Source organism: Bos javanicus, chromosome 1, assembly GCF_032452875.1.
Source record: "Bos javanicus breed banteng chromosome 1, ARS-OSU_banteng_1.0, whole genome shotgun sequence".
Lineage (NCBI taxonomy): Eukaryota > Metazoa > Chordata > Mammalia > Artiodactyla > Bovidae > Bos > Bos javanicus.
Window position 1 is genome coordinate 56,627,707 of NC_083868.1, and position 17,015 is coordinate 56,644,721.

At 39.9% G+C, this 17,015-nt stretch overlaps 2 protein-coding genes across 4 annotated transcripts in view; one reads left to right on the forward strand and one right to left on the reverse strand.

The window, feature by feature from the left end:
- CD96 (CD96 molecule) overlaps positions 1 to 17,015 on the forward strand; it is a 98,275-nt gene that overhangs the window by 30,593 nt on the left and 50,667 nt on the right. For all 3 annotated transcript variants that reach the window (XM_061389485.1, XM_061389549.1, XM_061389492.1), the window contains exons 6-7: positions 11,583 to 11,673; positions 13,609 to 13,797. In XM_061389485.1, the coding sequence (XP_061245469.1) occupies positions 11,583 to 11,673; positions 13,609 to 13,797 (280 nt within the window). The remainder of the gene's footprint in view (positions 1 to 11,582; positions 11,674 to 13,608; positions 13,798 to 17,015) is intronic.
- On the reverse strand, positions 5,590 to 9,172 carry ZBED2 (zinc finger BED-type containing 2). The gene is made up of 2 exons (XM_061389821.1): positions 7,912 to 9,172; positions 5,590 to 7,676 (listed from the first exon to the last, which is right to left on the reverse strand). The coding sequence occupies exon 2, from the start codon at positions 6,841 to 6,843 to the stop codon at positions 6,190 to 6,192; it is 654 nt and encodes a 217-aa protein (XP_061245805.1). The 5' UTR covers positions 6,844 to 7,676; positions 7,912 to 9,172; the 3' UTR covers positions 5,590 to 6,189.

Sequence of the window (17,015 nt, forward strand, 5' to 3'; positions counted from 1 at the left end):
TAATTTGATTGGTCAAGGCTGTATATTGTCACCCTGCTTATTTAACTTTTATGCAGAGTATCATGAGAAATGCTGGGCTGGAAGAAACACAAGCTGGAATCAAGATTGCCAGGAGAAATATCAATAACCTCAGATATGTAGATGACACCACCCTTATGGCAGAAAGTGAAGAAGAACTAGAGAGCCTCTTGATGAAAGTGAAAGAGGAGAGTGAAAAAGTTGGAGCTCAATATTCAGAAAACGAAGATCATGGCATCTGGTCCCATCACTTCCTGACAAATAGATGGGGAAACAGTGGAAATGGTGGCAGACTTTATTTTGGGGGGGCTCCAAAATCACTGCAGATGGTGGTTGCAGCCATGAAATTAAAAGACACTTACTCCTTGGAAGGAAAGTTATGACCAACCTAGACAGCATATTAAAAAGCAGAGACATTACTTGGCCAACAAAGGGATGTCCATCTAGTCAAGGCTATGGCTTTTCCAGTAGTCATGTATGGATGTGAGAGTTGGACTGTAAAGAAAGCGAGTACTGAAGAATTGATGCTTTTGAACTGTGGTGTTGGAGAAGACTCTTGAGAGTCCCTTGGACTGCAAGGACATCCAACCAGTCAATCCTAAAGGAAATCAGTCCTGAATATTCTTTAGAAGGACTGATGCTGAAGCTGAAACTCCAATACTTTGGCCACCTGATGCAAAGAACTGACTCATTGGAAAAGACCTTGATGCTGGGAAAGATTAAGGGCAGGAGGAGAAGGAGAAGAGGATAAGATGGTTGGATGGCATCACTGATTCAATGGACATGAGTTTCGGTAAACTCCAGGAGTTGGTAATAGACAGGGAGGCCTGGCATGCTGCGGTTCATGGGGTCACAAAGAGTTGGACATGACTGATCGACTGAACTGAACTGAACTGGATTCTAGAAACCAAAAAGGAATCCTTATTTTCTGCCTTAGGGCTGTCAGAATGTATGATCTTGTGATCCTTAGTCCTTAAATTTCCTGGAAAAATTGTCTCAGTTGTTTACATTTCTGTTGACTAAAAATTGAAGTAGATAGTGAAGGAAACGTAGGGTGGAAAGCAGTGTGAATACTGATGTAAGAAGGAGGTTTTGCTCAGCTGACACTAGTTTGTTCTAATTCATTTCCTATATCAGCTTTCCCAGTGTTTTTATTTTTAAGTGATAAGAGGAAATGTGCCCATCTGAACTTTTTCAGAATTCTGGCTATTTTTAGGCAATATAGGAAGGGAAGGAGGAAAAGGAAATTGGAATCTGACTTTAATTTCTTGCAGGTAGTTCCCAGCCTCTAGTCTTTGGGATCTGGTCTCACTTCTCAGCTCTTCCTCCTATTGGCTGTGACCTTGTGCTAATTAATTATTACATCTTTGTAGTCAGGTTTCCCATGTATATGAAAGGGATGAGGAGAGTTTTTGCATATTGTTGTTGTTTTTAAGATGGCTTCCCAGGTGGCATTAGTGTTAAAGAACCTGACTGTTAATGCAGGAGATGCAAGAGACATGGGTTTGATCCTTGGGTCAGGAAGGTCCTCTGGAGAAGGGAATGTCAACCCACTCCAGTATTCTTGCCTGGAGAATCCCATGGAGAGAGGAACCTGGAGGGCTACAGTCCAGAGAGTCACAAAGAGTTGGACATGACTGAAGTGTCTTAGCAGCATGTTGTTTTTAAGAATGGAACAAAATAATGTGTGAAAAGTTCTTAGTTCATTGTTTGATATAGAGTGCTTAATAAGCATTTTCATTGACTATTATGTGTTGTTACTCAGCTGTCTTGTGACATTATGACTTCATTCAAACTTTTCAAAACCCCAAGTAAAATGAATATTCTCCATTAATTTTCAAACATGTCCTATTAAATGGGATTAGAGAAAATTATACTCCTAGTTTCTTCTAGCCAGAAGAATATTAAATAACTTATGATATCTTGTCATATTTTCACTGAATATCAGTCATGTAATTTGACAGCTGCATACAAATCATAACTCAGGCTCTGTGGTATGATTTTAGATGAGTGTATTATCCAAGTCTTTGTATCTTTTGTAGATTTTATGGATGGGTCTCTTAGATTGTTATTGTAATCCTGGGTACATAGAAAAGGTTTCCATTTTTTGGTTCTGCCACAATTAATTTTCAAGTTTATTAGTGTACTTCACTTCAGTAGTTTAAATAAAAGATAATCTCATGATATAATGTTTGGTAGGTGTTTTTGTTTCTGGTGAGGATTTTCCTGTAGTTTCTTGGGCCAATATTTACAAGTAATGTGGACTCAGTCCATGTATTGTTCTAATTCATTTCCTACACCACCTTTCCCAACTTTCCAATCACAAGATTGGATCTAAGAATTTCAGTTTTTAAGAAAAGGACTTTGTCTTACGTGTCATCAGATTTTCTCTTCTGTACCCATACTTCTCTAGGCACTAACTAGAAAAACCAGAGAATGTTCCTTCCTGAGGAATTAGTGAATAATCTCTCACAACTCCACATAATCAGCTGCAGGACACAGCTTGTCCATGGATCTTTTAAGACCTTGCCAAACATTAGCAATTTCTCACTCTGATATTCTTATAATCCCCATTGTATTTTTAATAGCATATAAATTCTTCAAAGCCCTTTCACATACTTTTACCACATGATACTCCCAATAAGCCTCTGAAATAGGTAGAGATCTGTCAAATCACAGATGAGAAACTGGGTTTGGAGAGTCTAAACCACCGGCTAAGCCACTAACAAAAGGCAGAACTAGGATGAGACTTTAGCATGCCCATACCCAGGCAGAACTGCATAGCAAGGAGATCATGCTTCAGGGGCCAATAGAAATGAGGTCAAATCCTGATTCGACCACTTTACCAGCAAGATAGCCTCATCAAGTAGTTAAGCTCTACGTGTCTCAACTAACCCATTTCTAAAGCCAGGATCATAATAAATATTATGTTGGGTTCTTAGGTACATTAGATTTATCCACAGTAATGAGTAAATAGCACAGAGTCAGTGTCTCAGAAATGTCTTTTTTCCCTGCCACTATTTATCATGCACTCACTCTCTTTCACTTATTCCTTCCTCTGTATGTATATTCATAAATCTACTATGTGACTGATTTTCAGAGACAATGGGGAATAATGAAATGGCAGAATATAGATTGTGGAATTTGATAGATCTTGGCCTGAATTCTCCTTCATCACTATTAATTCTGGGCCTTAGACCTCAGATTCTTAGGTTCCTCATCAGTGAACAGGGACAATGATTCCAACCTCACAATGGTGACCTAAGGACCAAATGAGAGAACCATATGCAAAGTATCTACCATCTGGCAACCACAAGTGCTCAGTAATGGTAATTTCCTATCCCCATTCCTTCATCTCTTAGAAATTATCATGCACCTATGGAATGCCTTACTAGGTGCTACACTTTCACTACACCAGGAGCCCTGTGTTAGAGCAATAGGGATTTGAACTGTGTCTTCCAGTGTCACCAGTTAAAGTTACAAAGTGTATGGTTAATTTAGTTTTCCTGTAGAAGAGAAAAGTCCCCTGATAATTCTAACACTGAAGCCTTTCAGGCTTAGACATGCTAGAGAGTGACACTGACATTGTCACACCCCCTATCGATGTCATGTTCTTGCATATTTTCAAGGGCTTGGCTTTGCCAGGGCCCCCAACATGGCACACAGCCTTGCTGCCACAGCTCCATGGAAAGAAAGGGAGTCTTTAACCTAAACTTCAACAGCTACCCCCACTCCCTGCACATGTAGCAGATTTTTGCTCTAGAGAAAAAGATACTGGGCTGAAGAGCCTGCCAACACAGCCCATAGCCCTCTATATCCACTCTGATAATGCAGCAAAAGAAGACACAGGAGAGATACAGGAAAACTACTCAACAGGGCAGTCTTTCCACGATGCAGACTCTTCCTGCTGCCTGTGCTTTTACTTGACCATCTCCATGGGGTCCTCTCCTTGTCACTCTCTATCATGTTTTATAAAATTTAGGGAAAAAACTAGAAAACAAACAAATAAAAAACTACTTCACATGAAACAGGAAGCAAAAGCAAATGGGATTAAAATGCCTGAAAAAGGAAGAGAGGTTAAAATAATAAGACTCATGGAAAAAAGACACTGTAATCTTAAAACCAAACATCAGAGTTTAGCAGGAGAGCTCCATTAGCTATTTACAGAATTTGATTGTTCATGTTTATTTAATTTTGGTTTTACAAAACTTGAGTTTCTGCGGATTTCTTGTCCTTCTTAAACTCTATTCCTTATGTGTGTGTGTTTTAGATATCGCAGCCTCTTTTTCCCTCCTAGCTCTTTGTGGCATTAAAATAAGGCTCCTGAGTCCATATCTCCAGCCAGGTGATGACCAGCCACCACCATCATTTGCAGCAGTGAGCCCTGAGCTTTCACCACAGGTGGAGACAGTCCTCAAAGGGGCAACACACTTTTGGGGGGGAAACCACAAGGGAAGTGAAAGCTTTAATATCAGGCACATTTCTAGAAAAAGAGGGAAATACAAGACTACACTACAGTGTGCGTTTTTCACGTCTGGTGTTTGGACTTGTGTCTTTTCCACAAACAGCTCACAAGGAAGACAAGATATGGCTGTTAGAGCTGCTGACAAGTCTAAGAACAAGCAGTAGAAAGGAACCACGTAGGTAAGGCCCGAATAAGGCAAGATGCCATTATTATACCAACATCTTGTCTGCTTTAGGGAGATGAGTGACTGAAAGCACTCACGCTATCTACAAGATGAGATACTGGCTTAGTCTCCACTTGTCCTCTGCATCTCTCACCATACCCTCCTCCCCACTCCCAACCCAGTTTTAAATATATGTAAATAATAAGATTTAATAGGAATCATCCAAAACAAATCAGCTCCAGCACAAAGACCAGAGTGGTTTCCAGGTTGATCCTATTCAAATCCTGTGTTAACATTTTAAACATGTTCTCAGCAGCCCAGGGAATTTACCTCTCCTTATGGACCACTGGATTCCTTTTTTCAAAGCATCTCTGAATACTTAAAGATGAACAGCTTTCAAAAAATTGGAGAACAAAGCATTGGCACGTAATGCCAATAATCTGAGGCATATAATCTGAAACCTACTGTTTAAATGAATGAGTGATCCATGTAGTCTGTGGATACAAAACAAAAGCAACTTTACTCATTAAAACTGACCTCAGAAGTGAAGAAAATGTTCTCTGCCCTTCATTCTCCCAGACAGTCAAGGTATCTTACCTTTCCATGGTGAACTTTCTCTGGGAGCTGTCTTTCTCATCTTCACATTACTTCTCTGTCCCTTTTTCAGTTTTCTGCCTCTCTTCGTTCTTTCTCCTTATATAGCCCATCTCTCCACCTTTTTCTTTTTCTTTCTGAGTTTCTTTCACCTCCTCCTCACAAACTCCTCCTTTAACAAAGCTTAATATGAAATTGAATTATGTTTTTAAAATATGAACAAATTTTTATATGCTCTACTCTTAATGTTTAATTCAAGTGAATTGGAAAGTCTTTAATTCTCTGTGATAATTATTCATTAATTACTTATCTGTTAGATTGCTGGAAGGACTTACAGGATTAAGATGGGTTATTCTGATAAAACAGCTTTAATATAAGACTGCAATAATGGGAGAAAGATATACATTGAAAGAGTCTGGAGATCTCAGGCCCACGTTTCTTTTTTTCTTCCACTGCTGGGTCCCACAGAACCAGCTTTACATCCAGTTCTTAAATCAACACCAGAACGTGTGCAAACACCTTGTCCCAGGAAGCCTGAGCTCTGCTCATCTTGGGGTCTCCAGAATGAGCTGGCCACATAGGCATATCCCAGCCACCCATCCAGTCTCAACCATCAAAACCTTCAGCTCCACCAAAACCAAGTGCTAGGCATAAATCCCATTATTTCCACTCATTGAGGCTGACAGCCTGGTACATTCTGCCCCCAAATAACTCACAGACCCATGGTTAGTATATTTTAAAGTTTTTGTGAATACTGTTCTAAGGAACCTTAGCTAAGATAAACATTTGGCCAATTCAGACAGGCTGAGAATAACCCATACTGTTCTTTCTCTTAAAAACAAAATCCTACCAAGCTACTTTCCTGTATATTTAAGCTGGAACTAAAAGGACTTTTTTGCTATGGGTCTAAAGTCAGTGTTTTCAGAATAAATTTCTCCCAAGCCCCCGTTTAAACAAAATGAAAGGGGTGAGCTGCCCCAGACTGGTCTTTCTCTCTCTGGCAGGCCTCCTTCTCAGCCCTCACCTTCCGCCTCATCTCTAGGATGGCCCTTTCCACCTCCTCCAGGGCTCGTTCTCTCCTCTCCACTGCCCGCTCCCGCCATTCCACCGCCCTCTCCCTCCTCAGAAGCTCCTTTTCTCTTTGGCTGGCCCATAAAGCCAGGGCCCCCATCTGCTCCAGGAGCCTGGCCCAGTCTCCCTCAATACCCGTGGGGAGCTGCGACCCTTGAGGCCTGGGGTCCTGACGCTGCCCAGCTTGACCGTGGCCGCTCTTCTCCAGCTCGTCTTTGTGCATGCTTTTCAGATGCTTCCAGAGGGCTGTGGTGCCCACGTTAACCCCAGGGCCCCGGCTCACCTGCCTGCCACACAGGCGGCAGGTGGCATATTGGTTGGGGTGGTGCCCGGCACGGGCAGGGGCCAAGTGGAAATATTCCCAGGCCTCAGAAAACCGAGTCCCCTTGTTGTGGGGCATCGGGGTGGGCGTGGCACCGACAAAAGGGGCTACAGGTTCTCCCGCCTCACTGATCTCCTCCTCCTCCTTCACTTCCAAGCGCCCTTTTGCCTTCATCCTGTTTTCGTCCTCTTCCTCTTCTTCCCGCCTCATCCTGTCTCCACTTTACAGCTTTCCTTGAGCCAGAAGTCTCTAAAGCTAAAAGTGTACTTGGGAAGGGACTGGGTGACTCTCAGGGATTTGCAATAGTGGTCAAAGGCTGGCCACACCTGGGTGGTGTGATGTTTCCTCCTTTCTGCTTCACTGGAGAGTCAGGGTGAGTCAGAGCCAAGTAAAATGGCCTTTGGGGCTCGCCTGTACTTTCCCTCCATGACCCGGATACGTGCTGATCCCTCCTTGGCTGGGCCAGAAGACAGGATAACTCAGTGAAGCAATTATTAATAAAAAGCTTTCCAGTGAGCTCAGTGTTCAGTACCTCAACCAGCACCACAGGTGTTTTTGAATACTGAGAATTTCAGGTATTCTCTTGATTCTTCTCCTGGCTGCTTCCACTGCTTCGGTGCTCCCGGAGACCTGTGTGATGCACTTTGGAGGCAGGAGGAGCAACCTCAGGGTTCAGGCTGTCCAGAATACCAGAGCGAGGGCCTCACTGGATCTCCCTCAGTGTGGGTAGAAGCGAACAGAGACTGATGCTAATGTAGAAGAGACTCGCTGTTCCTCTGAACAGATGCAGAAGTCAGTCCAGAAGCTACAAAGCCTGTCAGGGTCTGGGAAATACAGTTCCCAATGTAAAGTCAGCTTGCCCCTAGAGAGGTTCCTTGGGGGCTGGGATTCTAAGAACTCCAAACAGCAGGCTTAGCTGTTTTCAGCAGGAGGAGCTGGCATACCTGGAGGAGAGAGCAGGGGAACACATCTCCACAGCCTGGTTGTGTCAGGGAGACCTCAGCAAGCAGCTCACCACACTCCACCTTCCTGAGCACCATCACCTGCAAAGCCAACAGTGGATGAAATCTTCCTGATGGCAACTTCCTCCAGATGTTTGGTGTAGGGACCCCCATTTTAAGGATAAATTAACACATGGAAAGTTATGGTACATTTTAAAAAGAGCCTGACTGCTCTCTCTTAGATCATTTTTAAAATGATTGAGAACCTTATCCATCAAGCTTTGCCACCCTGAGCAATTCGGAAGTACCACCCAGCCCCAAGTGGGTACGTACTTACCGGCAAGCAAGGCTTAGGACTGGTCTCTGAGGGTTCCGATGCAGGGAGTGCTCCTACCACGTTGGAAGGTTGTTAGCTGCCTGCTGCCACCAGGAGGAGGGCACTCCACTTCCTGTTCCCTCCCACTTCCAGAGAAGCCTTGTTTCTACATGGGTGTGACCATACCTGTAGGGTTTTTCTGCAATAAATGCAGACCTTTTCTCCTTCTCCTTCCACCACCAAAAAAAGTTGTCCCTGGCAAATGTTGTGAAGTAAAACAATAAATCAAGCACCTACAAGTCTTAGTCGTTTCCAGAAGACTAGATCATCTGGCCTCTCATCTCAAGCAAAGATTTAAGACACGGGAACGGTGAAAAATGGGCAAAAAAAGAAACCACATGCCTTGAGGATACCTGTGATTTCAAATATTTTGTCCAGTTGTCAGGCCATGGTCTCCATTGTTGGTTGGAAACTATTGGTATTATAAATAAAGTCAGTAGAAAAGTCAGAGAACTTGCAAAAAGGGAAGATTAAATAAAAGGACCCTTCTCCCACAATTTAAAGAAACATAGAAAATTTGAGATTGATTTCTATTATATTATGTAACTAGAATTGGAAAAGCTGAAATCTGTTGGCTTCTACTTTCAGTTGAAGTGAAATAAAGGGATAATCACAACTTAAGCAAAAAATATAAATTTACAGATAGATAGATTTTAGAAGGAAAACCTACTAAGAGGAGACAAGCACATTTTAAAGATATCCATGGGAGGAAAAACCTTGAGTTACAGGAAGAAAATACAGAAATGGTAGAATAGAAAACATGTAGAGACTAAAAGTTAAATTTCAAGTGAAAAGTAAATGTGTGGGGCCTGGAGAGACTCCAAATAGAAATGAAGAGTTGGTAAACAAATAGGGGAATTTATTTTAAGGATTTTTCTTTCTAGACTAATAAGCTAAATATTTTCAAACTGATTCTGTGAAAAGTCCTTTGGAAATGGTCCTGTCCAAACTTAACCAAACTGAATATGGGATCATTTACAAATTGTCACCATTTCAGTATTTCATCTGTGGAAATAAAAGAATGATCAGTGTTGCAGCCAGATTTGGATTTATTTTTCCTGACTTGTCAATCTCATCTCGCTCCAGCCTCTGCTTCCAACATCCCCAACTCACACCCAAGTCCATGAACCAATCCATTGCCCATCTTTTGTGAATTTCCCACTACTTTCCACCTGTAGGTTCCAGGCCTGACTCTTCCCTGTCCATAAAATATAATTGTGCCAAGTTGTTCCCAGATTTCATCCTTCTCTGCACTCCCACAGAACTCTCCAAATGCTTTTTGGCACTTTCTACAGAATTCTTTGTGGTATTACTCACTTATACCATATGTACTTAGAATAATGTGCTGGAGAAACCAATAATTTGCTTGTTTCGTGAATACTTCATAAACAGACTCACACTGACTGAGTGAATGATTTTGACTCCTCAGCAGAGAAAGGTGTGTGTGTGTGTGTGTGTGTGTGTGTGTGTACATGTTTGTATGCATATGTACATAAACTCTTGTTCATATTTATTTCATATTTTTTCATATCTGACATGTTTTTCTTCTTAATCCTTTGAAAGTTAACAAAGAAATACAACTTGGCTTGCTCAGCAAAATCACATATGCTTGACATTTCATAACATGTTTGACTTCAGTTTGAACTAGTTTAGTGAAGTTTTTCAATTTTAGAGACCAGAGGAGTTTCAGGACAAGAACCATATTCCTAAGCAAAATCTTAAAACACTGTCTAGAGATGGTATAGAATATTTGAAACCTGAATCATTCCATGAAATCTGAATTTAGAAAACTTACAGGCATGAAATCTTTTTAATATTTTATTGAGTTAACAAGAGATTTCTTCAGTGAGCCAGTTGCCTTTATAAAGTAATGGAACTCCTACTCATTCCTGATATTACCATATCATCATCTTTTGGTAGATTAGATGAACATAAAGAAAATGAATCATGAGAGGGACTAAAGGTATTGACATTAATACAAACCTTTACACATTTTTAAAACATTTTTTTTCACTATAGATCCTATACAAATCACCTAGATAAAATCAGTCTTTGGCATTTTGTTGGATTAAATAAACTGAATTCTCTTTCCTTTACTTAATAAGAATATATTTCAGGAAACCTACTTTTGCTTTTAAGACACAAAGAGACAGAATTTCATGGATCTGAATTCCTGTCACTTGTCTGCATCCCCATTAAGCGCTGAATGGGTGGGAAATCTGGGGCTTTAGTGTTTGCTATCTACCATTTTGGATACAACAAATAACCTCCTCTGAAAGTCTCAGTATTTCCTTGGGGGTTTTACAGTGATGTTCTGAGGGATGTTCATTTGCACCTTGGTGAGATCTCACCAGAAAGATGGGACTTAGTATTAATCTTAGATTTGGTTTCTCAGCTCTGCTCAAAACCAGACTTTTTGGGCATAACTCGTCTGCGGGGGAATTGGCACACCAAGCATTACATATAGGTAACAGTTCTTTACTAATTAGCATATTCATCAATTGTGAAAAATATCTGAGAATTAAAAACTTAGGGCTGGCCACATATAAAATACACAGATCTCTTGACAAGAAAACAAAACTATAAAAAGGATTATAATTTTCTAGTGTCTCAGATAAAATAATGAAGATCAGATAATACCTTACGCATATTTTCACCAGGCTCTTGAAGAAACCATCATCTCACAAAAACAAACACAGTGTTGGGAGAAAAAATAATAATAATAAACTAACCCTACTGCTAAGCTCCCTGGTTTTGTAACATAAGCTATCTGCTTTTCTACTTGTTTCTTATTTTAATGCAACCTGTCTTACCAGGAAATATCTTTTACTGAGATTAAGGTAACACCTCCAGTTTTACCATCAACTACATTCCACTTCCTTTAACCATTCGGTGATTCTGTGCCCTGACTTCCCCATCAGTCAAATGGCAGTAATAAAGTGGGTCCTACCTAGCCTATAGGATTGTTAAGATGATGAAAAATTAATTAGGTAAACTCTTTACAAGTCAAAAGTGAAATATTTATATTAAATGGTTTCTGTAGTTGTTGCTACAAACAGTACTTTACATTATTTGAGGAACAAAAACAACAAAAGTCTGGGTCTCTTTTAGCTTTTGGTCTGACAGAATATGCTTCCCTGGCCCCTGCCTGTTATAACCTCTTCCTATTCTTTGGTTTCTATTTATGCTATTTTATTCTGCCTATATAGAGATGTAATCTTCCTTTTCCAGAACTCAGAATCCAGATTTGCAACATTAGTATAGTTCTAGATTCTTCTTAAATTGACCTTGAATTCTAGCTGTTAATTTGTAACATATCTATAGGTGATTGCCTTAAATAGGCAATAGTTCACATTTTAAGCAACCTCTTAAAGGTAAGCACCGCCTTGTTAAAAGTGGAAAGGACTTCTCTGATGGTCCAGTGGTTAAAACTTTACGCTTTAACTGCAGGGGGTGCAGCTTCAATCCCTGCTCCAGGGAGTTCCACCAATAAATAAATAAATAAAGTAATAAAAATGGAAAAAGTAATTTTGTGCCAATTGGCCTCATCTGAGGCCCGGTGGAGATGTATGTGGCACCAGTTTCTTCTGAATTGGCAAATAATTCTTTCCATATTCTGTCTCTAACCCTAGAGAATTTTTACCTGCTCACTGAGGAATGTATTTCCCACAGCAAACCTCACCTGGTTCATACAGAGGAGCTTCCCTCAAGGTGAAAGAGAAGGTAAGGAAATCAGTCAATGGAAGTGGGTTTGGCAAAGAAAGACAGAAAACAAATAGAAGTTGCCACTGCCCAGGTCGATCTTGGCATTTAAGAACAATTCTTATTCCAAGAAAAACATCATCTTGCCTACCAAATGCCATCTTCTGATACCTCATCTGGCTCCTCCAAGGAGCAGGGAGGTATTTCCCAGAATACAAGAAATACAGTTGACTTGGTCCATTCACATATGAACAGTACTGTTATTATTTAACTGTTCGTAAATGCAGATTTCTTCTATGAGAGCAAGCAAGTTTAATTCAATGTACATGTATTAATCGTGTCATTTAGTTCCAATTAACTTAGCATCACTACCTTAAATCAACAAACAAATAATTTCTATTTTTCCTTGCAAGGATCTGGGTAGGGTGGGGGTGGAGGACTGAAGGAAGTATATGTAAATAAGTTGGCTCCATGACAAGGAACAGGTTCATCAGGAGGATTAAAAGTTCCTGGAGCAGAACACACATGGAGACAAGCTCAGGTGAGAGTGTACAAAGCCATGTTTTCATGGTAAACAGGATAGACACTGCCAGAACAATCTGGGCCATCTCCTGCCTGGGACAATGGCCCTTCTCCTTTCTCCAGAGTCATTTTTCCTCAAAGCTCAATATATTTTCAGCAGTAGCAGTCACATATTTCTTGCTGCATTATCTTTAATTGATAAAGTTTTATGTCTTTGTTGATGAATGATTTTATTGATCCACTTGACTCATGTTGAATTATTGGTTTTGTTACTGGATCACTTCAAAAACAATTCACCCACAATAATGACGGGATGCAATCCTGCAAATATCTGTTAAGGGTCATTATAGATTTGTTCATCATAGACATGTTAGAAGGGTCATTATCCTTACAACCATGAGGCCAGGCACTGTGGCCAGAATTTTACCAGCACACAACTGCATGTAGTTATTACTTTGGCAAGTGCTAACTTTAGAATTAGCATTTAGAACCTTCAGTGTCAAGAAGCTGTGAAACAAAAGTTCTGAGCTACAGGGACAGAGTTCTACATTCATGTCCTGCTGCCATGTATGCTATTTGGAGGTGGTACCAACAGTGGCAGTTAAACAGGATTCTATTTCTAAAGAAGACTCACAGGACCCCAAATGATAGTGTTATAAATAAATAACAGCTTATTTCAGGAAAAGGATATAATCTAGCAACAATATCCTTAAAGTAAGGATATGGACCTCATGTACACATTTGAAAGTGAAGGGAAAGCGTTAGTCTCTTGGTCATGTCTGACTCTTTAGGACACTATGGATCATTGCTGGCCAGGTTCCTCTGTCCATGGAATTCTCCAGGCAAGAATACTGGAATGGGGGCCATTCCCTTCTCCAGGGGATCTTTCCGACCTAGAGATGGAACCCGGGTCTCTTGCATTGCAGGCACATTCTTTACCATCTGAGCCACCATCCATCCCATGTATACATTCACAGCACCTCAAAGTGGAGGACTCAAAATGGAGTCTCAGCTGAGGTTGTTTTATGTTTTTCTGGCCACTTGGGTGTATTTTTGCTACTACTCACTCTCCACAGAAGAAACCTCCCAGGATCTCACTCAGGCCAGGGACAAATCATCAGCCTCACAGTTATCAGCAATGCTGATGAGCTGGGAAAACTTGTCCCCAGACCCACTAGACCCCTGGTTATAAATAAAGCAACACCTTTAACCAATATATTCCATACCTTGACCACCGATCAATGCCATATAGGAGCTTGAACAAAACTGTTCAGTTTAATTCCAGGCCTGCCAGACAAATGGACAAGAGCTTCAGTTTGACCACCTTTAGACTACACCACTATAAGCTGAACTGTCTCCAGCCATGCCCTGGCATCATTTTACGGCTCCTATGGGAAATGTTGGTGACGAACCTTATTCTTATCTGTCTTGTAGAAATGTATACCACTAGTGAAAAAAGAAAAAACAAAGATGGATTTTGGGAACTGAAGTCTGTTTTGACAAGTGTATATGATAATAAACCAGCCCACTCAAACAACCTGACCATCTGGTGTATGGCTCTGTCTCCGGCCCCTGGACACAAAGTGTGGAATAGCTCATCTGAAAAGATCACATTTTTCTTGGGTGAGTTTTCTATTTAATGAGGTCAACAAGGGGGTGGCCAAGACTGCCATAAGTTCAGAACATTTCTAACTAAAACAAATAGAATACTGATTGTTTCCATGATATTTTAATCTCTGAAAACTCTCTCTACACTATTCAAAATTATTCGATTTCAAAGTATCAAACATTTTTTGACTAAAGGGACTCTACTGAAAAGAATTTCTTCAAATAAAAAGTACCTAATTCCTGTTTCCAAGAATTTCTGGTGAATACAGTGAACTTTTTGTTCAGATTCAATTAATAATAACTCAATTAACTAACATTTTTGTTAGTCTACCATATAATGAAATTTAACACTAATATATTGATAATCAAGAGAGTTTTTAAAATCCTAAAATTACTTCTGAGTCTATAAAAGCATTCATTTATATACAGCATATTCCATTCTAATTCTTAGGAATGGATAAGCCATGTTGTGTATGCGTGTTTGCTTAGTCATTCCCGGCTCTTTGCTACCTCATGGACTGTAGCCCACCAGGCTCCTCTGTCCATGGAATTTTACAGGGAAGAATACTGGAGCAGGTTGCCATTTCCTCCTCCAGAGGATCTTCCCAACCCAGGGATCGAACCCATGCCCCTTATGTCTCCTGCATTGATAGGCAGATTCTTTACCACCCTACCACCAAGGAAGCCTGGAAAAGCCATGTATACCATATCATGATTTTAGTACACCTAGATTTGAAGCACAGAATCTCACACAGAGGATTTTTATGACTTCAAAGTTGATATGTGGGATCATTCTACTTATTGCAACATTTGATTAACCAGAATACATTACTCTGAACCGGATCAAATAATAAAGATTTACTACAAAAAAGGTGTGAACAAATGTCTTAAAAAAATAGTGACAACAGATTGCCCATAAAAAACTGAAGTATGAAGTGACAACTGTCAACTATTCTTATGTAACAACAAAGTAATACCTATAAAACTTAATTTTGCAAGTCATTATTACAACTCTGCAGAATCACTGACATCTTTTACCACCTTCCTATTTTCAGAGATATTATAGTCTATAACTTACAAAAAACAGAATAATTTATGAGGGAAAATTTTCCCTTTGTTTCAAGGCTACAGTCTGCATATTGGGTCCTTCCCAGCCCTGACACCAATGCCAGTGGTTGGTTCCTGTGAGCCTTGGACGGGGCATGTGGCTCTGTAAGTGCATCCCCACCCTGCAGAAACAGGTGCCATTCAGACACCAGGACAGTAGCATCGTCGCTGCATCCCTGCCCATTCACCTCATTCTGTGAACTTTGAATTAATTATTCAGGAATGGTCATGAAATATCCATACTCAGTGTGACCTAATTCCCTCAGAAACAAGTGCTCCTCCTTTCCAGAACACTGTACAAGGTTAGGGCTACAGTCTTGGAAGAGGGTAAAGGTAGATCGTTCTCACATAGATTTCCCAGTAGCTTTGGCAGAATCCTAAATCATCATAGACAGATTTTGTTGTTCTTGTTTAGTCGCTCAGTTGTGTCTGACTCTTTGCAACCCCATGGATTATAGCCCACCAGGCTCCTCTGTCCATGGGATTTCCCAGACAAGAATACTGGAGTGGGTTGCCATTTCCTTCTCCATGGGATCTTCCTGATCCAGGGATTGAAACCACATCTTCTGCATTGGCAGGCAGATTCTTTACAACTGAGCCACCAGGGAAGCATCACATTTGAAAAATATTTTATGGTGTTAAGACTGTCTCTTGGTTTTTTGTTATTGTTTAAAGACTATTTTTTAAAGCAATCTTAACTTCACAGCAAAATTAAGAGGAAGGTACAGAGATCTCCCATATGCCCCTTCCCCATATGTGCATCTTCTCCCTCGTTATCCACATCACCCACCAGAATGGTGCCTTTTTCACCACTGATGAACCTACACCAATACAAAACAATTGCCCAAAGGCCTTAGTTTACTCTAGGGCTTCCTCTCGGTGATATGCATACTACGGATTTGGACAAATGATGTACTCCTCATTATAGTGTCATAGAGCCCTAAGTTTTCACTGTCCTAATATAGACTTCTTTCACTTAATAGTATGCATTTAGGATTCCTCCATGTCTTTCCATGGCTTGATAGGTTTTTTTTAGCACTGAATAGTATTCCTTTCAATAAGTATACCACAGTTTATATATCCATTCATCTACTGAAGGACATCTTGTTTGCTTCTGAGTTTGGGCAATTAAAAATAAAGCATTTATATTCTTTTCCCATATAGGCCATTCACTTTACTATACACCTGAAACTAACACACATTCTAAATCAACTATACTCCAATAAACATTTTTAAAAAGTAAAGCTTCAATAAACATTCATGTGCAGGTTTGTGTGGGTCATGTGTTTGCAAATCCTTTGAGTAAATACCAAAGGGCACAATTGCTAGATTGTATTGTAAGAGTATGTTTAGATTTATAAGAAATCAACAAATTGTCTTTGAAACTGACTATATCATTTTGCATACCCACCAACCAGCAATGAAGGAGAGTTACTATTGCTCTACATCCCTGCCAGCATTTTGTATTGTCAGTATTCTAAATTTCAGCCATTCTAACAGGTGTAGCAATATTTCAGTGTTGTTTCAATTTGCATTTTCTGATGATATATGATGTGGAGTACGTTTTCATATGCTTATTTGGCAAATGTATATTTTCTGTGGTGAGATGTCTATCTCTGGCCCATTTTTAAATCAGGTTATCTGTTTTCTTATTGTTGAGATTTAAGAACTCTTTGAATATTTTGATAACAATTCTTTATCAGATGTGCCTTTTGCAAATATTTTCTTCCAAGCTTGCCTTCTCATTCTCTTGAACTGTATTTGACTTTAATATCAGAAAATAGTGAATATTTTTAAGGTAATAAGGAAGAGCACTGATTCTGGTACTCAAAGCACACCATAATTTCAATTTTACAGGATAGCCCTGCTCTAGTATAATTTTAGGCTCTGAGCAGAGGGTTAATTTTAAATTTTCAAATGAGTTTTCATCCTTTACAATCAAATATTAAAGATAATCAATCTTAAACAGTTCAATTTCCCAAAATTATAGCTTGTATTCTGCTCATATTCTGATATCTATCTTCATAAATGATTTAAAAGATACAGTTGAGGCTCCACAGAGCACTGTCATTGCAATATCATATTTTCCCATTTGTTATAAGTTCTTAAACATTTACTTGCAAACA

Bases quoted from the DNA above. Each gene is read 5' to 3' on its own strand.
- ZBED2 (XM_061389821.1), bottom strand. From the start codon at position 6,843: ATGAGGCGGGAAGAAGAGGAAGAGGACGAAAACAGGATGAAGGCAAAA.